Here is a 23,847-nt window from a genome sequence, read left to right on the forward strand (position 1 = left end):
CCCCATTGCAGGGGCTGAGTGGGAGGGTGGTGGGTCACTTCAGGTCACTCCCGGTGAGCAGGGTTCCTCCCCGCCTGCCCCTGGCCACCGCCCCGCTGAGGCAGGGACACTCACACATGGTCCGGCTCCACGTGGTCCTTCTCTAGGTTCTCCAGCTCTGGGGGTTCGAGACCTGGAACCAGCCCCAGATTAGGGGTATGGGTGTGAGGGTCCAGCCTGGCACCTGCCCTCCCTGGTGCCCTGCAGGAATGGACACTTCCCAGGCAGGACCCCATCACCCTGGGTGACAAGATGGGGGACAGGACCGAGCCAGACACAGAGCTGTCCCAGTGTATCACGAACACCTGAGACTCTCCCGGTGGTCCTAGTGAGATATGCTGATTGTGTCTTTAAGAATCTCAATTAACTAATCAATCAATGAATAAATTCACAGTGGTGAGGCTTGAGCTGGGCAGTGCTCCAACCCTGAGCTAGATCCCTAGTCCTCCCTCCTTTTCATTTTGAGGGCTCTTGCTAAATGGCCCAGGCTGCCCTGGAATTTGCAATCTCCCTGCCTCAGCCTCCCAAGTAGCTGGAGCTAGAGGCATGCACTACTGGTGCATGGCCAGCTACTGTGCTTTTCTTTTTCATTTTGTTTTTTTGAGACAGGGTCTTACTCTATAGTCCAGGCTGGACTAGAATCCACTAGGTAGCCTAGGCTGGCCTCCAACTCATGGCCTCCTCCTTCCTCATCCTCCTGAGTGCTGGGTGACAGGTGTGCACACCGTGCCAGGCTAGTCTCCCTTCATAGAGAGGAAGCCACAGAAGTTGCCAGCCAGTGGCCACGTCAGGTCACACAGAGCATCTGCCTGACACAGGAAAGGTGCGAGCCCTCAGGAGAGGGATCTGGAAGCAAAGAGGAGGCAAAAGAGAGAAGCAGGGCGCACGTCTGGAGCCCCAGTACTCTGAGAGGCCAAAGCAGAAGGGCAGCAAAGTCTAGCCCAGCCTGGACTACTTAGCAAGACTCTGTCTCAAAATTCAAACGAACAGACAAACAAATAAAAAGGGCTAGGGATTTAGCTCAGTATAAAGACCCTGGGTTCAATCCCCAGTACGGGGGGAAAATAAGAAAATAAAAAGGGAGAGAAAGAGGCAGAGGCAGAAGCAGAGAGAAGTTAGGGCCACTCGGAGGCTGGAGGCTCCCTCTCTTCCCTGGATCTGCAGGACTCAGCAGGGGACCCCATGTCAGTCCTTCAGCACTGTCCCCTGCTGAGACCCAGCTGTGGTCCCAATCAGGTGACAATTATAGAGCAGGTGGCCTCCTGTCTGCCCCACTCCCAGGCCCTGTTTGAAGTGAGGGGACTCCCAGCCTGGGTTACCTTGTGCAGGCGCTGCTTCTGAGCTCGGGGTGAGCTCAGTGGAGCTGATCTCTTTGTAGGCCTGCTGGGCCTGCTGGGCCTGCTGGGGTGCCGACCTGGACCTCACTCTCTTCTCGGGGATCCTGCCATCCTGCAGTGTAGAAGTGTCTCATGAGCCCAGGAGGTGGCTGGGCTGCAGGCCGAGGCTCCCAGCCAAGCATGGCCAGGGACACATCCATAGAACCGGTAGACAGGCTTCCCCCCAGCCCCAGCCCTGACCTGGGTTCCAGCCACACCAGCCCCAGTGTAGGCTGCCAGCTGGAGCTTCCCATGCAGAGCTGAAGGAACAGGGTTCCCGTGGGTCATGGTCACAGGCAGAGATATTCCAGTCCCAGCATCCAGCACATGCCCTGCCCAGGACCCGCCAACCACACACAGAGCCTGGCCCTCCAAGCCTGAGACCTCGTCCCAGATTAGGATTAGATGCGGTTATCAAGGTGGGCTACCCCTGATGGCTAAGAAGAGACAGAGGCCAGCCAGATTAGCTCAGCAGATTAAAGCGCCTGCTTAGGCAGACACAGGAACCTGGGTTTGATCCAGGCATGCCGTGCTGAGCCTGCCGCCAGGGTGCACTGAGTCGGTGATTGAGACTGGGTGTGGTGGTATGCACCTGTAATCCCAGCACTTGGGAGGCGGAAAATAGGAGGATCACTACGAGTCAGATCTGTGTAGTGAGACCCTATAGACTTGGTACTAAATACATACAAAAAAAGAAGAGTCAGAGGGAGACGGGGTCACAGTTGCCCATGCTCCCTGTCTCCACGAGACGCCTACTCCACCCTACGGCTCTGTCAGCACAGAGGCTGTCGCAGTCTCCAGATGCCCAGACGCAGGACTCACACTATGGAGCTCCAGAGTCAGGCGCCGAGCAAACCTTTTTTTTTTTTTTTTTTGGTAATTCAGTAAAGCCATTTATGAATTGTTTGTCAAAAAAATAGATAAATATATTGCATCAAGCTTCAGACAGAAAAAATGTAAGCCTTTAAATTTCTATTAACAAAAAAAAAAATCCATTCATCACTGAAATCCCTTTCATCTCCAAAATATTTTGTTTGGAATGAGGGGGAGGGACTGGGGAGATGGCTTTGTGGTCTAAGCACCTGCCTGGAAAGTGCAAAGACCTGAGTTGGATCCCCAGTAGCTCGTGCCATGCTGGCCCTGGGCCCAGGAGTGGTGGTAGTACATGTAATCCCAGCACTGGGGAGGCTGAGACAGGAGGATTACTATGAGTCCAAACTGCATAGTGAGACCCTGTATCAAATAAACTGATGGTGGTGGTGGTGGTGGTGGTGGTGATGATGATGATGATGATGATGATGATGATGATGATGATGATGATGATGATAAATGAGGGGAAAATTGCCTTTTTGCTTCCTCTTCTCTGAGGCCACAGAATCAGGATGCAACAGATCTCACTGGTGGTGTTATGGTTTGTGTCTAGCTGTCCTCCCAAAGCTTCAGGCAGCCATTGGAGCAGGCTTCTAGAGCCAGCCAAGCACAGACTGAAACCTCCACACACTGTGAGCTAAATAAACCTTTCTTTCTTTGATTTTGGGTGTCTTGTATTTTGTCCCAGCAATGAGAGAAAAGTAACAAACAGTGGGTTTTGAAATCCCCATCTTCCTTGGTGGGCTTATAAATTTCTTTAATCCACACAAATCTGTTGAATAATGTTAGTGCCCTAACTTAAGGTGGTTTGTAGGTTGGAGTTTAAAAGGAAGGAAAGTTAAAAGTCATTGTTTCTCGTTCTCCCACATGTGCTCATCCATCCTCAAATGAGTTCCCAGACACCTCCACCACCTTCTCTGCCCAGTTCTCCCATATCTGCAGGGGCCCCTGAGGGTGAGCAGCTTTTCTGAGGCTGGAAGGGCCCAGGGACAGTAGAGAGAAATGAAGACGTGGACCCTGCTGAAGACACCCCTGCCTGAAAAGTGGGTGAGAAGGGCCTGGGAGAAGGATCAGCCTGCAGCCCCAGCTGGTCATTGCAGGCCATGTCCAGTCTGACCTCTAACCCTCTCTGGAGCACTAAAGAAAGAAAAATAGTAACACTTCCATGCTCCCCAGATAGCTGGCTACTGCAAAGTTCCTGGTACGTGTGGTTGCAGGAAAGCATGTTCATGTGTGAAATGAGCTCCTCCGAGGCCAGTCAGTAGAGTCTCTCCAGATCCGTCCTGGTGGGCCCCAGGGGAGGGAGGCTCCCCCGCAAGATATCTCTCTGCATGGGGCCAGCATGGATAAAGATCTGAAGGCATCCTTCAGAGGTCCTGCCACGCAGCACTGCACACAGACCCTACAGATGTGAACTCCCCAGACTCCAGGCTTAGAGCAGACTCAGAGTTACTGTTAAGTGGATCCAGGGAGTCCTAAGAGACCGTGCGGTAAGTGTTGCGGTCCTTAACAAATTCTGGTCCTCAGTGGTTCTGCCATCCTTTCCGGAAGGTTTTCACTGGCATTCTTCCTGATTAAGTACGTCAGTTACTTTCTCATTGCTGATGTCCACAATTTAAGAGAGGAAGGGTTTATTCCGGCTCACTGTCTGTAGAGGCTTCAGTCCATAGCCAGCTGGCTCCAAGGAAGGGCAGCATAGCAGAGGAGAAAGGGCTCGTGGCAGGGGGTAGCAGCAGAAAGGGATGGAGAGGAGCGAAGGAGTCAGACCTTCCAGGCCAACTCCGTTGAGCCCCTTCAACCACACTTCATGTCCCAAATGGAATTTAGCTTTAAAATCTGTGGATGAGGGGCTGGTGAGATGGCTCAGTGGTCTAAAGCACCAACTTAGAACAAGCTTAGCAAAGCCTAGGGACCACGGTTCAATCCCCCAGCACCACATGCCAGCCAGCCCACCCCCCTGGTGGGCTGAGCTGGCCACACACACACACACACACACAAATAAAAATAAATAAATAAATTTTAAAAAAATAAATAAAATAAAATCTGTGGATGAACCCACCGACAGGCACCATATCCATGATCCAATCACACCGCCAAAGCACCACTTAGGAGTGCACAAGGCCTTAGGGGATGTCTAAGGCATAACATTATGGCTTTTTTCTTAGCTCCCACTTGGGTAAAACGAACTAGTAGCTGTCCCGCTAGCTGCAATAATAAGGTGTGCTGTAAAATACTCATTTTCTCACACCAATTTTGTTAGAAGTAACAGCTTTTTTTTTTTTTAGCCTAAATGCTTTTTATTTTTAGTTATCACACAATTCTTAGTTGAAACCACAGTAAACATAAACACTCTCAAGTTAACCTAAACAGAAAACAGTTACTAAAGACACTTGGAAGCTCATAGACTCCACAGGACACCTGACATCAGGATGGTAAACAGGAGTGCTACCCAAACTGTGCCCTGGAGCTTGGCCCAGCGAGCAAACCTTTTGATAACGAAAGTTTCCAGGCTGTGGCAGTGTGTTACAAGCCAGAGAAAACGGGCAATGGCAGACCAAATCCAGGGCCCAGAGCTGCTGGGCCACGGCCACACTGTGGACCTTTCCCTCATCCTGCTCTTCGACCAGGGAGTCCTGCCAGTTTAAGGGTGACGCTCCCTCCCAGCTGGGTACTGGTGGCGCTCACCTTGCTTGAGTGCTCTGCTGCGGTCCCGCCCCCAGACAGGCACCCTTGGGTCCAGGTCTTCAGGCCTTCTCCTGATAGGTTGAGTGTGAGACTGGCCAGCGTCCGAGACAAACAAGGGCTCTCATCCGTAGGCGGACTGTCACTGCTGAGCCTGCAGGAAGAGGAGGCTGTCAGAGCTTCTGTGCGTGCGTGCATGCGTGCGTGCGCATGGGTGCTGTGCCCCTGGCATTCAGGGCCTTGAGGCAGCCGGCAGGGTCTCCCAGGTCAGGGAGGGGGTCTGTACCCATCAGCTCGGAAAGGAGAGGGAAAGGCCCGCTCAGATTCGCGAAGGCTTCGGCTGTTCTGCAGATTCATCCCTTTTGCACAAATGGATTTGCATTTGGGGAAACTCGGGGTGGGGGGCTGAGAGAAAAGGGACAGGGGCTGGCTAACTCCAGTGCTGTGCACAAAGGTGTGTTTTGATCAAAGTGTTCCTGTGGCTTTCTGCACATCGGTGCCAGGAGATCGCGCACCGGGTGTGCCTGTAACCCCAGCACTCCGAGAGGCTGAGGCAGGAGAATGCGATGTGAAAGCCCAGCCTAAGTAACTTAGGGACTTCGCGAGACCCTAAAATGAAAATTTTGAAAAACAAAGGTCTGGGGATATGGCTCAGTGTGAAGGGCTTGTATTCCATCCCCAGTACGGTGGACAAAACCAGAAACGCGGCCAGTGCCGCTAACAGGCGAGTGGACATGTATCACAGGGACTGTGGGTAGGCGTGGCTACGTGCAGCCAGCGCTGGCAGGCCCGCACACACATTCAGTACTATGTTTGTCCTCTGTGTGCACCTGTAGTTTTCAGTTTGGGCTCACCCATACCCACTGGTCCGTAGGCAGGTGGGTCTGTGCACCTAGAAGGCTCTATTTGTGAATGTACCGTTTGTGCACGCACTTGTGTTTGGGAATGCACTTGTGTTTGTGTGTACACACGTGCTCCTGCAAGCACTGTGTGGGCGAGCCCGTGTCTGCGCTCCCCCTTACAGCGCAGGCCCCCTGGTGGCCCTAAAGCTAGACACGCACATGCAACCTGGTAGTGTGTCCAGGAAGTGGTTCTGTCCGGGACCTGCTGCCCTGGGGATGCGGGCTGACCTGGGGGTTCCCCATAGGAAGTGGGCAGGGGCGGGGCCTGACCTCTGCCAGCTCTCTGAGCAGCTCCGAGACCTCTCCCAGCTGCGTCGCCGCACCTGGGCCTCGGCCCTCTCCGAGCTGGAGAAGGACGAGTCTCTCTCCGCTTTTGGGGTGCTGTTGCCCGCAGCTCCTCCATGCGGGCCCTGGGGAGGGGGCCCTAGGCCCAGGTCCTGGAGATACTCGCTGCCTTCCAGGGCCCCCAAATCCAGGCTGAGGTCTTCTGTGCTGTCGCTGAGCTGCTCTGCCAAACCGTCCTCCTGCGGGCAGTGGGAGGGGGGACATTTAGCAAGGGGTAGAGCAGGCGTCTCCTGGGGACGGGGTCTACGACCCCAGCCCCTGGACCCTGCTGCTTCGCTCCTGTGCAGCGGCGCTGGGCCTTCTTGCAGCAAGCAGGGGAGAGGGCACCCCACCAGTGCTCTGTCGAACCCGGGCCCTCAAGACCTCGCTGGGTCCCCCGCAGGACCCAGAAGTCTCAGCTTTGCTCTCTTGGCCTGCACCAGCCAGCGCAGCATCTCCCTGTCTTTTTTTTTTTTACACAGACTCTCTATGTAGCCCAGACTGACCTTGAACTCATGGCTATCCCCCTGCCTTGGCCTCCTGAGGACTGGGAGGACGGGTGCGCGCCACCACGCCCAGCTCAAAGCAATGTTTTTTAAAAACTTAAAAATAATGCAAGGTGATCTAGAGTGAATAAGTTATTCCAGTTTGAAATAATGACTACAGTGTGAGTATGCCTTACCCCCAAAACGCTTGGGACTCCTCAGTCGTGCGCCAGCTTCTGGACTGCCCTACTTGGCAATATTTGCATATCTCTGATGAGATATTGTAGCTCTGGGCGTCAGGTCGAAACTTACAATACATTTGTCTTATATACCTTGTCTGTACATACCCCGAAGGTTGGTTTATGTGCTATTTTTATGGCACCTATGTTTTTCCCTTTTTGTGGTAACGGGAATTGAGCCCAGAGCCTTTGCACTGAGCTACATCCTCAGACATTTTATAAGCTTTCTTATTTAGAGATTGCATTTTGCTAAGTTGTTAGTTGCCTAGGTTGGGCTTGAACTTGTGACCCTCCTGCCTCAACCTCCCCATGTGCGGGGATTACAGAGCTATTCCACCATACCTGGCCTCTGCTGTGGATATTAACCAGCAGGAGGCAGAGGGCGATGTTTACACCTGCTTGTGGGTAGGCAGGGGCTTCACCCACATGGGACTCTCTGCACATTTGACCCTCCTTTCTGTCTATTTTTATTGTATTTACATCTAATCTCTTCCCATCACCCCTAGTTCTGGAGATTTTTTTTTTCTTCTGATAAGAGGGATGGAACTCACTACCTCGTGCTTGCCAGGTAGGCACTGTGCCACCAAGCTCTAGCCTCAGTCTCCAGTTCTGGGGATTGAATCCAAGGCTTTTGCACTGAGCTACATCCCCAGACCCTTTAAAATGTTTTTAATTTTGAGATAGAGTTTTATTAAGTTGTCCAGCTTGGGCTCCACCTCATAGAAATCCTCCTGTCTCAGCCTCCCTAGTGCTGAGAGAGACTGCAGGCAGGCAGCACTACTCTGGCTGGCCCTCCATTCTACCATTTCGCTTCTCTGTCAGTCGCTCCTCCTTTTGTGCCTCCTCTTCCCCTCTTCGTCCTCCGAGTGCCTGCTTCTCTGGTCTCTTCCTAAACACCCACAACTGGGACTGCTGCTGGCCTGGTGGCTTTGGGCCCCTGCGGCTCCCTGCAGCCTGTGTTTAGGCCTTGCCCTCCTCTGCGTCCTTCTGTTCCTATCCTCCTCCTATCCTCCATGCCTGCACAACCTCCTCCTGACTCATGTGTTGTTCTCTTCCCACCGCCGCCACCTCGCAGTGAGGTCTCCTTGGTGGGTCTGGTTTTCATCTTCCAGTAAATATAAACACGGCGGGACAGCCTCTAGGCCAGGCCGGCAGTCTCCCTCTGTTCCCTGGGCCCCCTCCTGGGAAGCAGAGGAGAACTGGGCCAGTGCTGGGGGGAGGGGGTGTGTGGTCCCCACAGCCAGCACAGGCTGCCTCAGCTCCTGGTAGCAGCAGGTAAGAGGACTGGTGGGGAGGGGGCTGTGTGTGTGGTGGAAAGTTCCAGGCTGCCCTGTAGCACATTCCCCAGGGAGGGCGGCCGGGCTTGGGTGGCTGTTCTGCTGCACCTGCTGGATGTCAGAGGGCTGAGCTCCCGAGCCAAGCCGGGAGGCCAGACCTCCCAGGACCCACTTTGTGGAGGTGCCCACCACTTGCATGTTCAGGTACTCCACAGATACATGTCTATTTTTAAGTCTATATAATGGGCTGGGGAGATAGCTAGGTGATCTAAGTGCCTGTCTAGCAAGCACAAGGACCAGAGTTTGATCCCTGGTACCGCCTGCTGTGCTGGCCACCCGAACCATGCCTGGTGGCACACGCCTGTAATCCCAGGGCTGGGGAGGCTGAGACAAGAGGATCACTATGAGCCCAAGCTGCATAGCGAGACCCTGTACCAAACTTAAATAAATACATTTTAAAAAATCTATACAACCATTGGTCTTGTGTGATGGACAAGGATCACACAGCGGAAGCCACCCCAAGCACCCCATCTCCCTGGTCTCATCTAGCGCTATGAAAAGAGAGGGCTTCAGGCTGACATCCCTCACCCCCTAAACCTGGGACCAGAACACTCCAAAGATGCCTTAAGAGCTGTGGTGACACACAGGTGGCAAATTCCACACCTGATCCCCGTGACAGGTCACAGCAAAAATGTGCAGGCTCTGCAAACAGTGCCCCAGTGACCTTCAGGCTGCACCTGTGCTGTGCACAGGGAGTGCGCAGGGGCCTTCAGGGGCACTTAAGGGCCATCTGGTTTCCTGCTCCTCCCTCCAGCTGAGGTCCTCTGCAAAACAGCCCATCTGCGAAAGGTCTAGCCCTTGTTTCCTACCACCTGGCTTGTACTCTGCTCTTCATTTAGACTTCGAGGTTCCCACAGTAGAGAAAGTGCGTGACATTTAAGCGCATGGGTCTGATGTAGTTCACTTAGCATCAAGGTGTCACGAGACCCATATTCCTGCAAATGAGTTAGATTTATTCTTCTTTATGGTAGGATGATGATTTCCCCACCAAAATGGATTTTTTCACCATTCAGAATTTTGTGTTTAGACGTGGGTCCCTTTGCCAAGGTATCTCATGTATATGAAATATATAAAGCCCACATCTCACTGGGTGTGGTGGAGTATGCCTGTAATCCCAGCACTTGGGAGGCTGAGGAATGAGGATTTCTTCAAATTGAAGGCCATTCATGTATCCATCCATCTATTTCATCTACCCATCTACCCATCATCCATCCACCCACCCACCCACCCCATCCATCTATACCATTCCATTCCATTTCCTTCCTTCCTTCCCTCTCTCCCTCCCTGTTCTTATTCCAGAAAGGATTTCACTTTCCTCCTCTGTAACACAAGGCAATAGCCACGTCGCTGCATCTTCCCGAGGGCTCCCTAAGATAACGTACGTAAAGTGTCTGGTGAGATGCAGGCGCGAGGCACAGTGTACTTGCCGCCACTGCTGTCCTCCGCTCCTGGCCAGCACCTGCCTGCTCATCCTGCATGGCGGAGATGAGATCTGGGTCCCCAGGTGTCCAGGCTCCACGGCTCTTCCCGGTGGTCAAGGCCGCAGCACCAGGGTCAAAGGGCTGGATGCATGTCTTGGGTTCAGAACCTGTGGAGAAAGGAGGGGAAGGCATCGGATGAAGCCAGGACCTGAACCACAGAGAGGAAGATGGGGACAGTGGCCTGGGGTCGGTGCTGGAGCAGGTAGCAGAGGTGTGGGGGAGGAAAGGGTCGTGTCTCCATTGGCGGAGACACATGTGGGGACTGCACTTCACCATAAGCGCAGTGGTCGCCTGAGGTGAGGCAGGGCGGGGCGGAAGTGGGCTGAAAGCCGTCTTTAGAAAGAGCTCGGGGTCTTCATCACTTTCTTCATTGTTGAGACACGCAGCACGCACAGCTCGAGGGAGGAGAGCTTTCTTTCAGCTCACGGCGTGGTGCACGCTGGCTGGCTCCAAGGCAGGGAGCATGGCACAGGGGCCTGGCGGAGCAGGGCGGCTCTCCTCACGGGACCCCGAAGCAGCCGCGGAAGGGAGGCGCCAGAGAGGAAGTGGCAGGGCCCGGCCATGCCCCCAGTGAGCCCCTCTTCCGCAACCTCTGCCAGCCAGGCCCCGCGTCCTAACAGCACCCTACACTGTTGATTCATCAGAGCGGGAATCCACTCCAGAGTGGAGCATCCTCATGACCCGGTCTCCTTCCAAACGCCCTACCCCTGAGTGCATGAACGTTTAGGGGTCCATCGAGGTCTGCGCCAGTGCATCAGATGGGGTTCCTATTCACTCCACAGCTTGCATGTCCTGCGGCTCTGTTGATCCCAGGCCCAGTATTCTGGGGACAGTTCTATTCTGGCTGACAGAGCCAGGGTCCTACCACACCCAGGGTTTTCCTCTCCAGAGTGAACACCATCTAGCTGGCCTCCCTGCCAGTAACCATGACAGCTAACAGTGGTTGGAAAAAGCGATGTCTCTTCAGGTCCAGCCAGAGATGAGCCCAGGCAAGGGAACAAAGATAGGGCTGTCTGTACCTAGCTCATATTTCTCCTCACAGCTGTGTATGTGACAAACACTGCTCCAGGTTTTGGGGACTTGGGGCATATACAATTTTTTTTTAGGGAGAGGGCTTCTTTAAAAAATAAATAACTAAGGGCTGGCCAGATAGCTCAGAGGACTAAAGCGCTTGCTTAGGCAGGGTGCAGGGGTCAGGGTTCGACCCCAGGCATGCCATGCCAGCCTTGCCTCCCGGGTGTGCTGAGACTATGAGTGAGACTGGGCTTGGTGGCATGTGCCTGTAATCCCAGAACCTGGAAGGCTGAAAACAGGGGGATCATAATGAGTCTGGTCTGTGTAGTGAGACCCTGTGGACTCTGTGCTAAATACATTTTGAAAAACAGAATAACTGTGATCCCAGCACTCTGGGATGCTGAGGCAAGAGGATCACAAGTTTAAGCCCAGCCTGGGCAACTTAGTGATTTAGAAAGATCTTGTCTCCAAATAATCAATGAAAGCCGGAGAATGTAGCTCAGTAAAAGTGCACTGGGATCAATCTCCAGTAACACACACACACACACACACACACACACACACACACACACACACGAAGGTAAAACTATGCATATCGAACTGCTGGGGCATTTAGAAGGTACCAAGAACAGCAGAAAATAGCCAAGGTAGAAGTAAACACACTCTATAAATAGATGAAGGAAAAGGGGTCATGTGCACACATGCGTGTGTACAAAAATAACAAGGAGATTGGAAAACTGCCTGGCAGTGTCTCAAAAAGTTAAGTGTAGGGGGTTGGTATGTTACCCAGCCTTCCAGCTCCGAGGCACCCACCTAAGAGGATGGAAAACACTCTCTGCTCGTGATAGCATCATTCACCACAACCAGGTGGAAGCACCTCAGACGCCTACTGGGGGATGAGTGGGCATACAAACTGTGGTATATCCACGGGATTGGGTGGTATTCAGCCACGAAAAAGGCGAAATTCCACACACATCACAACCTGGATGAACCTTGGCAACAGGTTAAGCCAAGCAGCCAGCCCCAAGCACCCACATGCTATCTGATTCTACTCTTAGGAAATGCTCAAAGTAGGCAAAGCTACAGAAGACAGGAAGTAGGTGAGTGGTTGCCAGGGGCTGGGGGCAATGGAGATTGTGTGGCGAGGTGAGTGTCCTCTTGGGGTGGGGAAAGTATTTTAAAGTTGATGTGTGGCTGCACAACTCTGAGAATGTGCTGAAAACCAAGATCCAAGATCCAAGGCTCAACCAGGACCAAGGCTCAACCTACGACAGAAATCTGAAGTTCCATCCATGACACTAGGATTGGGGCTCAGTCAGCAAAACCAGGGTCAGAATCGAGTTTGTCACAAGTTAAGCATTCTTGCTCCTGGGTCATAATCTCCCATACAAAGACTCAACTGGGGCCGACGAGATAGCTCAGTGGACAAAGCACCTGAGGCTAGCACAGGGACCTAGGTTCAATTCCTGGCACCACATGCCACACCAGCCCCACCTCAAGGCAAGTTGAGCAGGCCAGTGAGACTGGGCATAGTGGCACAAGCCTATAATCCCAGCACTGGAGAGGCTAAAAACAGGAGGATCACTATGAGTCTGATCTGTGTAGTGAGACCCTGTAGATCCTGTACTAAATACACACACACACACAAAGAAAAACCTTTGCAGCCTGCCTCTCATTCCCAGGTGTCCTGGTGCCACCCCCTACTGGCCATCCTACTCTTATAGCCCAGCAGCAGAGGGCTGCGTCGGCCTGTCTGCAGATTAAACTGGAGGCTTTGGATGCACCTGGCCTCTTTATCTATGCTCTGTGGTGTTGTAATTATTACATTTGTGCTTTCCCATGGCCTATGGGTCAAAGCCAGCTCCCTGCTGGGCTTTATAAATAAAGTTTTATTGTGACACAGCTAGGCCCATTCACCCATGTCTCACCTGTGGCCTCTGTCACACTACAACTGCGCAGTGCAGTAGCTGCAGCAGAGACCACTTGGCCTGCAAAGCCAACAACATTTACAGCACTCTCAACCTTCTATGGAACGAGCATGCTCATCTCAGCTCCAGAGCTCGAGGTCTTAGGGTAGGGCCTGGATCTCACCCCCTTTTACACATCCAGGGGCCACGCAGGAAGATCTTACGTGCGTTGTACACTTCCTACGTGCCCAGCATGGTCCTGAGCTCACCCTGTGCTTCTCATTTTCTCTCCTTACAACCTCTGCGAAATCCTCCCTTTCTACCAGGGGGAAACAGGGACTTAGAGAGGGACACTGACTTTACCAATGTCATATCAGCCTGGCATGAAGGAGCTGGGTGTTTCTAAGATCAAAACAATAGGTTACAATCACTAGGCTATCGTGTGCTATGTTGGGTTTGGCAGAGTTGGCCATAGGCTTATTGATGAATGATAGGTAAGTGGATAAATAGGTGGATGGATGGGAAGGTGGATGGATGGGAGGATGGATGGGTGAATGGGTGGATGGATGGATGGGTGAATGGATGGATGGGTGGATGGATGGATGGAGCAGTTGATGGATAGTCAGTTAAATGGTCATCTACCTGTCTGGAGAGATGGCGTATTGGTTGGTGGTTGGCTGGATAGACAGATGGATGGTTAGGTGGATTGGTGGATGCTTGGATAGTTAACTGACTGGTTATCTAGATAGATGAAATAGTTGTTGGTTGGTGAGTTGAGTAGATGGACTGAGGATTAAATGGATGAATGATTGGATGGTTGGATAGTTAACTGGCTGGCTGACCAGTTGATTGATGGGTGGGGGATGGGTGGCTGGGTGGGTGGTTACAAGTGTAGAAGGGTGGCTGGACAGTTAACTGAGTGGATGTCTATCTGCTTATTATGGGTTGGCTGGTGAGCCAGGTAGGTAGATGGGTGAATTATTGGGTGGATGGAGAGGTGTGTGCTGGGTAGTCAGCTGTGGAGGGGATGACCGGTGGTTGCTGGCTGGGAGGCGGATGTGTGGGTGGCTGGAGGAGGGCTGTGCAACAGTGCCCAGAGGCCCTGATGCACAGCATTCAGGGGACAACACTCTGAGGGGGTGCTGGAAGGAGCTGTAGGAGGAGGAGAAACAGAATGGGGCCAGAGAAGCCAGGCAGGAAGGACATGCAGCTAAGGCATGGAACACACTCATACATGCACATACTGGGGGTCAAATGAAACTACGCTGCCAGAATGGGCAACGGGAATGGCTGAGGTGCAGGTAGGTGGCATCTTTCTCTCCAAAGTGTCATCTGCTTCCCCACGCCCAGCCTGACTGTTTCCCTGGGAACACATTAGTGCCAGGCAGCCAGTTATGGAGCTTCGGAGAGGCTCAGGCTGCAGGACACCATTCTCCAGCTCCCTGGCCCAAGCCCCAAGGGATCACTTCCGGCGCCAGCCAGGGGCCATTAAGCTAGAGCAGGGGCAGGCTCAGCAGGGTGGCCCCCTTCTCTCCAGAGCCGGCCAGCAGCCTGGGTCATCTCAGACAGCCTCTTCCTCCCTGAGCCATAAAAGGGTGCAAGGGTCACTGCAGGTCTGCTCAGGTCACTCCTATCTTGCTGGCCGGAATGTCACAGCCTCAACCTGCCTGAGCAGCCAGGAATGAAGCCAACCTCCACAGGACCCAGACCACATAGGTGGGCTCTCCAGAACAGCACATTCGGGCTGCCCACATCGGCAGACTTGCTCGCCAGAAAGAAGTCGGCACCCAGGGAGCCCCAGAACAGCCAGAGGCCGGCTCCTGCGGCGCATGCCCGCTGTGTGACCTTCAGCAAGTTGCCCAACCTCTCTGAGGCCAGTTTCACAAAGGCTCGACATGGGCAGCAGCCTCTATCATTCGAATGGCTCTGTAATTGCACCCCAGGACCCAGGTCACCTGGCTGACCTGTCTTCTTGGAAACTCATGCTACCCTGAACAAGCCGTCGGCTCATGCAGCTGTGCTGGCTAGGATGGCTCGTGGCTGAGCGATGCGGTGGCCTGACCAAGCCGGGGGCAGGGAGGGGTCCTTATCTGGGTGGGAGGTGCCAGGAGGGAAGAAAGTCAGGAGGTGATGGGCTGTGGCTGGCTTTTATCACACTGTCCCCCCAACATCTTGTAGACCCAGGTGCCAGCTGGTTCCTGGCAAGAGCCAACCTCCTTCGTGGTTCAGGACGGAGTGTGGTTTCTTTTTCCCCCCCAAAAGAGTTCACTCAGGTTTGAAGGCATAGAATACAGGGCTTCTGCAGACTCTGCGGAGGTAAACTGAGTTCCCATGACCCTGGAGGGGTTGGGCCCCGGGCGGGGCGTGCTGATGTGCTGAGGGAGGGGCTCCTCTGGGGGCAGCAGCGCTGCCTCCGACGCTGCCCTGCTGGGCCTCCTGCTCTGCAGCGGGTCCAGGAGCCAAGAGCACCAGCGACGCCCGTCCTGTCACCGCACGGCCTCTCAGGGCCAGCGGCCAAGCAGAGACGACAGGCTGGCTCTTCTTGGCAGGGCCTGGGAAGATGTCCCCTGGGACGTAAGAGGCCCCCTAGTCTCCCTGAGGACACTGGGGGGAGTAGGAGCTCTGGGAACCTGGGGACAGCCCAGCAGAGTCTGTCTGTGGCCAGGCCAGGTTGAGGCTCTGGGGGCCAGGGGACTGCGGATGGGCCGTGCAGGGGTCCCTGCCTGGGGTCACAGTGCCCACCAGCCACAGCCCACCACTCACCTCGCTTGAAGGCCCAGCGCTTCAGCCACCGCTTGGAGAGAGCGGGCCAGGAGTGATTGAGCGCTGAGGCCGCCATGGGGCCTCGTGTCTGAGGGTGATGAGCCAGGGAGCAGGGAAGCCCTGCCAGGACCCGCTGCCAGCAGGAGAGGCGGAGACTGCAGCCAGAGGCTGCCAGACACATCAGCTGATGGAGCCCGGGCTGGGAGGAGGGCTTGGGTTCCAGCTGGGAGACCCCAGGCCCCTAAGGAGCCCAGGCACTTAGCACCCTGGCCCCCAGCCCATCCTAAGGGCCTTTCACCCTGGCTGTGCAAATCCAGCCAGGGCCTGCATGAGTGTGTGTGTGTGTGTGTGTGTGTGTGCATGCAGCCATGGGCACCATTCTCTTTGTGCATCTGACAGTGCACCGGTGTGTCAGCATATAAAGTGTATATTTTCAGGTTTGTGAGTGTGTGTTTAAGTAAATCTTTAGACATTGGGTGTGGTGCTGTGTGCCTATAATCCCAGCATTTGGTAGGCTGAGGCAGGAGGATCACTATAGATTGGAGCCAGTCTGGGCTACATAGTGAGTTCAAGGCCAGCTTGAGCTATATAGTGAAACTCCTGTCTCTGTCTCTGTATCTCCGTCTCTCTCTGTCTCTGTCTGTCTGTCTCTTTCTGTCTCTGTCTGTCTGTCAGTCTGTCTGTCTGTCTGTCTGTCTGTCTGTCTCTCTCTCTCTCTCTCTCTCTCTCTCTCTCACACACACACACACACACACACACACACTCACTCACACAAACAGGGTATGTCTTGAATATGTCAACTTGTCTTAGTGGAGGTGTATTTGAGTACCTAGATTTGGTTTTTCGCATTGCTGGAGATGGAACCCCAGGCCTCTTGTATCCTAGGCAAGGGCTCCATCATGGAGCTCTGCCACCACTTTTTATTTTGAGACAATATATCACTATGTTGTCCAGGCTGGTCTTGAACTTGTGATACTCCTGTCTCAGCCTCTTGAGTACCTGGGATTATGGTTATATGTCACGTGCCTGGCTATAGTGCACGCGCGCGCGCACACACACACACACACGAGACACCCCCCCCCCCGTGCTCTTGTACACACATGCTGACCCCTGCTGGCAGGACCCTGAGCCTGTCTCTCCACTCCACCTCCCTCAAAACCCTCACTTTCCTCTTTGGCCCCATAATCTCCTTGATCAGAAAATTTGGGACACTACTGAGTTACATGACGTTACAGTACAAGTTCTCATATGTCCTGAGTCTTAATTGACCTTGGAAGGCTAGCGCCAAAATGTTGGCTTTCCTTGAGGCTCTCCTTTTTCTCTAATTTTGGTCTGCAAACTTAGGTTAACCCTCCGGAAGAGAAGATTATTGTTATAATCATACAACCTAGGCTGTTAAGCTTCACCTCACTATGTGTCTGAATATCAAACATCTCAGGCATAACATGGAACAGGTATTTTTCATCAAGTATTGGTATGTTGAACTTTAAGTCCCTACAGAATATGATGAAAAAACATTTAAAAATTAGAATATATTTTAAAAATAGGCACACAGAATTATATACTTCTTATGTTTACACATAAGTCCAGAAATCTCACCATATACAACCTTGAAGCAGGACAGTCCCACAATATTCCTTTTCCTATCTTTTGCTTTCATTCACCACCCCCTTCTTTTTGAACAATCATCTACCTGAGAGACAGCACGGCAGCAACTGGCACGTCATGACAAGCAGCCGGTATTCAGAAGACCAGAATGACAGGCACTCCAAGCATGAACCTACTATTACAGATTACCATCTTCAGTGCAGTTGCTTAGTTCACAGGTGTCTTGTATATATAGTTAGTCAGGGTGAGAATCTTTCCAATTAACTGCTAGATTCAAAAATGTTCTGAAGATTCTCAGGATCATTGCCTTACCCATCTTCTCCATATAACTGTATGGCTTGTCACTGTCATGTTTTCTCTGAGGCTTTCACAGAGAGCACATTGCCCAAACAATGGCCGTGACTCATCCACATGGCTGACACTGACAAAGGATCTACAATCTGAGGTACAGGATCTCAGGATAAATCCTGAGGGGATTTCACTAACCTTCTCAGACCCAAAAGCTACAACTCTTGTTGCATAGGTCCTGCTTTACCTTGGTCTTAAACATCCAGCAGAAAAGTATAAAAACGAAGTATAAGAAGTAAAGCCTGGTGTTATGTTGAGCTGTAGATGACTCAGGTCAGCAATTTCTGACATTGCCAGTGAAACAGAAGACCCAATACTATTATGGACTACTGGACTCTTTTAGAATATTTTGCTGAGTTAACACACCTATAATATTCAAATGATGGAACTAAACAAAAAAGGGGATACAGATGAATAGCCATTTTGCATCTGTGTATTCAAAGTGGTTAGGATAGATATATAGTTACATTCTCTTAATGAATAGAGGGATTTGTTCTAATAGTGTTTGTAAATAGGATATCATGTCTGCATCTTGCACAGCACATAACCACTAGGAAGAGAGTATGCAATGTGTTAACTATTGGAACTGTCCTATCAATTTGATTTGATATTGTCTCATTGCTATTTGTTTCTCAATAAAATTATGGGAAAAAAAAGAATTAAAAAAAACCCAAAAAACCCTCGTTTTCCTTCCGCTGCCACAAAAGGCTCAGAACACTCACAGGCACCCCTGGAAGGGTGAAATCACTCCACAACAGTATTAACCAGCATGCTGAGCTCGTCGAATGCTATACTGGAAGTGAAAACCAGAGCAAATGGCCCGATTTTGCCTATCCTTGTAGAAAGAAAAATCAGTTACTGAGTCGCAAGCAGGGTTGTCTGTAATTCTCCCTCTGTTCCAACTCTCAGACCCAGAGCTGGAAATTGAACTCACGACCTCGCGCTTGCCATGCAGGTACTGTGCCACCGAGCTATGCCCCGAGCTCCATTGCTTATCTTTTGAGGACCTTAATCTCTTCTGCGTCCAAGCCCCTCAGGGCTGCTAAAACTTCATCCTCCTCAAACAAGAGCCAAATTCCAGCAGTGTCTGCGGAGAGGCTGCTCCCCCTGCCGGGCGATCGGATCTGGAAGGAGCAGGACACAGCAGAGGTTCCTCACAGGGGAGCTCCACCCTAGACCCCGAGTGTGTCTCAAAATCTCAGAAGCCCCCGGGCTGCGCAGACCGCGTTCCCTCCGCACTCACACTCTGACGATCAAGCTCCGTTTATAAAGCAGGCACGACCCGAGGTAGGCTGACTGGTGGATGCCCCAGAACGGTGATCCCAAGAGGCCAACGAAAGCTGAGGGAATCTTTGACCTTATCTTAGGGTGTGTAATTGTTTGAGGCCTTTGTTGACGATGTCAGGTAAAGGAAACCATGGAAAGTGACACCTCGGATGTCCATGTGCGTGTGTGTGTGTGTGTGTGTGTGTGGCTGGCTTAAAATCAGGAGTCAGGGGCTGGTGAGATGGCTCAGTGGTCTAAAGCACCTACTTGGAACAAGCTTAGCAAAGCACAGGGACCATGGTTCCATCCCCCAGCACCACATGCCAGCCAGCCCCGCCCCCAGGTGGGCTGAGTTGCCCCCCACACACAAATAAATGTTAAAAAAAAAAAAAAAAAAAAAAAGATCAGGAGTCACTGCAGTGGCTGTTTGGGGTAGGGTGCCGAAAGTTCCCGAGGCGCACACGGGCGTGGGGCGGGTGGCGCAGGAAGGAAGTGTCTGAGTCGAGCACGCAGGAAAAGGGGAGGCTGGCAGTGTACTTTGGAGCTGCTAGTGCTGCCAGGAAGCCAAAGGTCTCGCGTGTGTGACTTGAGGATGACCTCACCAAGGGGCTAACAGGTGCCCAGGGAGGTCAACCACCCCAGCAACACAGGGGCTGGGGAGCTGCGATTCGAACCCACTCCCGTCCAGCACGACTATGCATCATTTGTAACAGCGAGACAGATCTGAGCACATGGCAGGACTCAGACATGGAAGACAACACAGGTGGAAGGAGAGAGGAGGAACATTGTAATTATAAGATGGTGTGTGTGTGTGTGTGTGTGTGTGTGTGTGTGTGTGTTTAACTGCATCTTCAATACACAAATCTACTCAAGGTTACAAAGCCGTTTTCCTTTCCAGGAGACTTACTAAAAAAATTCTAAGGGCCTCAAAGACACAACACAACACGCTTGTGAATTGGGGTCCACACTGTTTACCCGCCAGTTGTGCTCATGGGGACGGATCTCGCCCTAAGCACTTACACAGACAACAGAAATCTAACCCTCACACGCACCAGCGGCTTCATCCTAGCAGCCCAGCACTTGGCGAACCTGACAGACACTAGGGCTGTGCCTCCCACTGCCCATCTTAAGGCACCCTAAGACCACATAAGCCCTGCCTCTGAAAAGAAAGCTGGATGTGGTGGTGTACACCTGTCATCCTAGCACCCTGGGAGGCTGAGGCAGGAGGATTGCAAGTTCAAACCCACCCCTGGCAACTTAGGGACTTAGAGAAACCCCGTCTCAAAAAATAAATTAAAAAGGGTTGGGGATGGTGCTGAAACCCCGGTACCAAAACAAACAAGCCAACAAACCAAAGAACCTCAGGCCCAGATCCTAAGGTGCCTTGTCTCTAGGGCCACCCTCTATGTATTCCAAGTGTGACTCGTGGGTTCTGCATAATGAGCCCGGAAAGTCTTTTCTGTGACCTAAGTCACGGAATCCATAGCCCCCTGTGGGTGGGGTGAGCTGGTGGGATCAGGCAAGGACAACATGAGAGAACTCAGGCCAGACAGTCTGTGGGGCCCTCAAGCCTGTGTGGAAACATGGCCTCTCCAGGAAGCTGCTCTAGGAGGTCCCAGACACAGTGAAGGGGCTCAGGCTGGCAGACGGTGGGGACACCCCTTCCCTTGACCCTCTTCCGATGCCAAGATGCGGCCTGGACCCATCTGTCCACTGAAAGAGGCCTCCAGCCTGTTCCCAGGCCAGCTCCCCCATGCTCCATCCCCAACATCATCTCCAAAATGCCCCTGCTGGGATCCCAGGGGACCCCAAGGCCATCCAGCTCCTGTAAGGCAGATTGTGGGGGGAAGCAGCATGGAGGAAGTAGAGGCTGGGTGTGCCTGGCACAAACCACAGGCCTCCTCCCTCCTCCTCTTGCCCCACCCAGCAGCAAGGGTGGGGGAGCACCCCAAGGTGGCCCTGCCCAGAGGGTCCCCAAATAGGTGGCCAGCAGGCCAGAGGTGGGTTTCTTAGGGGACCTAGGTAGCCTAGGTCACTAGCCAAAGACTTCAAAGTGGGCATTTGTTTTGCAAGCTGGGTCCCTTAGCTGCACCCTTAGGGGACTGTTCAGGGGAGATGGGGTGGGGGAGGGAGTCCTAGAGTCCTCTGGAGATTTCCACGGGTGGCTCAGTACCCCACCCCCATCACATCTCATTCCCAGCCCCATGGCTGCAAAGGGCTCCACCCTCTGCTCTTCCCAGGGCTCCTTAGGGACCCTAGCACCCCAGGCTCATCTTCGTGGAGCAGATTCAGGCCAGATAGCCTCTTCTCCCTGCCCCAGAGTGCCTCAGTATCTGCTGTCCCTCTGGCTGCTTCTGTCCCATTGGCGCCCAACCCCACTCCGGGATGGGCACTCACCATGTGGCGCCTGGTCTGCAGTGGAGTTGGTGCCCAGCATGGCTGCAGGCTCCAGAGGACCCCATGATCCTCGGCCCGGGTTCCCTGGAGGCCCGAGGCAGCACCGGCTGCCACAGCCTGGTGTAACCACAGCGTGACCCAGCTCTACCCCCACTTCCTCTTCCTCAACCGCCTCCTCCAAGTTGGCTGTGAGTGGGCAGGTGCAGAGGTCTGAGGGGAGCGTGGGAGATGGGCACAAAGAACAGATCAGGGGTCCCAGTGCACCCCACAGGCCCGTGCGTGTCCGCATCCTCAGAAGGAGGAGTGGGGTGCTGAAGGGGAGGGGCAGCACCCCAACCCCACCCCAACAGCTTCCTGCGGAACCAACAGCCCGAGAGGGCCAGGGCAGGAGTACATAGAGTTGGTGTCTGAACACACATGCAGGGCCCAGGGGCTGGTCTCAGGGGTCTGCTGTGAAGGGGGTGCCAGCACCGGCACAGGGGCAAGCATGCCAGAGAGCAAGGGGCTTATGCTCACCATGCACAGGGCTGGGCACACAGAGCCCCTTGTGTGCACAGGGTCACACACAGGTGCTGAGGCCAGAGAGGACCAGAAGCCACAGACAGGTGCAGGACGTGCCACCTGTGCGAGGCCAAGGGTGGCCAGAGCATGTGCTTGCTTGCACAGGGCCACACTGCAGCGCAGCTGGTCAGAGATTATGGAGACCTGGGAGTGCAAATGCACACTCAAGCACACTCAGGTCACAAGGGTCCGTCCATCCATCCGTCCATCTGTCTGTCCATCCGTCCGTGATGAGGTGGATGAAGATGGCTTGTCCTGGCTCGTGGGAGGGGACCGTTTAATCTCCAGGAATTGTGCAAGGTGACTGTTAAGCGCACCACTGCTCAGTTCTTAATGATCTAGAGTTATGACTAAATAAGTCATATTGCAAGTACAACGTGATCTTCCTTTTGCACAAAATCCAAAATAGCTGAGCTCAGCCGAGGGAGCTGGTGTGCGCCTACAGTCCCAGGTACTCAGGAGGCTGAGGTCGGAGGATGGCAAGATCCAGCCAGGCGTGGACAACTTAGTGACTTAGTCTCTGTCGCAAAATAAAAAATAAGGCGGGCTGGGGATGCATCTCAGTTGAAGGGCCTGGGTTCCAGTCCCAGTACCACACACACGTTCAAATGGCAGGTTTCCATTGTAGGTGTTTGACCTCGACAACATGACCCTGCTTCTGAGGGGGCATATGTCTGCGGAATCCAGGCGGCAGAGACACGGGGTCAGCGGGCACTCCTGCTGTCCCGTGCCAGCTTCAGGTGCAACGCAGGCGCTCGCCGCACACGGGGCCTGCGCACGGACGCACACACGTGCACACACGTGTGCACACGCGCGGAGGACAGGCACACAGCCATGCCAGGCACCAGCGCCCCCCCCCCCCGCTCGGGCACAAGGGTCTGCGGGTCTGTGGAGATGGGCCGTTGCCTGGACACAGCGGAAAAGAGTCACACAAGAAGATAAACACAGGTGTGTATGGGCGGGCACCCCACACTTGCAGGGCACACCACACTTGCCACGCACACCCCCCCAAAGCTGTGGACACACACGCGGCCTCACGATCGATCACAGCCACACTGAGGCCCGAACACTTGGGGCACCGACAACACCCTAGACTGCGCTGGCGCCCACACCTGTCACGTGACTCCCTTGCTCCAAACCTTCCGTCCTGGAAGCCCCTCCCCTCGCTCGCTGACCCAGAACTCCAAAATGATTCCGGGGATGAGTGGGACCACGCATGGAGCCCGCGCACGCCCCAGACTCGAGCGCACGTGGACGCGCAGGACCTGCGCCCACGCCTTCTGCAGCCCCACCCCGACTGACTCCCTCCTGATGCTGCAGCGCATGCATGTCCATTGCCCACCACAAGCCGGGCCCCACGGGCGAGCAGGAAGCAGCCGAGGGGTGACTTCGGGTGGTGCGAAATCGCTGTGACAGGAAGTAGAGGCGTGAAGTGTCACCGGTGGGGTGGGGGCGGCGGGGGCTTGCAGCTGCTTCACAGGGAGGTCAGGGGAGCGCGCCGCGTGGCAGCAGGCCGAGGCCGGGCCGAGGTGTCCGGGAGCCGGGCCTGCCCGAGGGCACCCTGCACGCCTCTTGCCCGGGCTGGTCCCGGTGCCCCAGCATCTGCCCCACGGCCCCTCGCCTGATGTCCCCCCCGGTCCCCTTGAGGGCGCATCCAGACGCCCGCCCCTCGCCTGTGCGTCCTTCCCAGATCCCTCTGCCCGCCCCGCCTCTTCCTTGCTTGACAGATGGATGGGCCTACGGTGCCCACCTACTCCGGCACGCACCTGCCACTCCAGCTCTCTGGGAAGCCGAGGCAGGAGTCTCACCAAGCTCAAGTCCAGCTTTCTGGGCAACTTAGAGTAATTTAGGAAGACTGTCTCAGAGTTAAAAACACACAAACTGCAAAGCTCGCACCGAGAAGGGCCTGGGCCTCAAAGCAGGGGAAATTTGTCATCATCTTAGCCACATCTGGCGGCCCAGGGCAAGAGCCTTAGGCACACGCACATGGCCGTGAGGCCGCCCGCACCGCGCCCCTGCAGAACTTTCCCCTCTGGCGGAGCAGCGCCTCGGTCCCCAGTAAACAGGAACCCCCTCGGCCCGGCCCCGCCCTACTTCCTCTCTTGGGGCCAGGGGTCTCCAGGGAGCTCCTGGGAGCGAGCCGCGCGGCTTGCACGCATTGGCGCTTGGCTGCTTTCACTGAGCACTGTGTCTGCAAGGAGCGTCTGCACTGCAGCGGGTGGACTTTCCTTGCCTTTTTGTGCCCGAA

At 54.0% G+C, this 23,847-nt stretch overlaps 1 protein-coding gene across 2 annotated transcripts in view; it reads right to left on the minus strand.

Moving 5' to 3' along the window:
- The window catches only part of Arhgef18 (Rho/Rac guanine nucleotide exchange factor 18), a 77,942-nt gene extending 56,661 nt beyond the window's left edge, over positions 1-21,281 (minus strand). The window contains exons 1-6 of one of the 2 annotated variants that reach the window (XM_023705074.1): positions 21,039-21,281; positions 9,718-9,842; positions 6,140-6,393; positions 4,971-5,121; positions 1,359-1,488; positions 115-172 (exon numbers count right to left, since the gene is read on the minus strand). In XM_023705074.1, the coding sequence (XP_023560842.1) occupies positions 115-172; positions 1,359-1,488; positions 4,971-5,121; positions 6,140-6,393; positions 9,718-9,842; positions 21,039-21,078 (758 nt within the window). In that variant the 5' untranslated portion in view covers positions 21,079-21,281. Of the gene's footprint in view, positions 1-114; positions 173-1,358; positions 1,489-4,970; positions 5,122-6,139; positions 6,394-9,717; positions 9,843-15,419; positions 15,499-21,038 lie in introns of those variants that run through there. The other variant, XM_023705073.1, reaches the window with a different exon arrangement.
- Positions 21,282-23,847: the final 2,566 nt, after the last annotated feature.

The sequence above is a fragment of the Octodon degus genome, unplaced genomic scaffold, assembly GCF_000260255.1.
Source record: "Octodon degus isolate 3935 unplaced genomic scaffold, OctDeg1.0 scaffold00214, whole genome shotgun sequence".
Lineage (NCBI taxonomy): Eukaryota > Metazoa > Chordata > Mammalia > Rodentia > Octodontidae > Octodon > Octodon degus.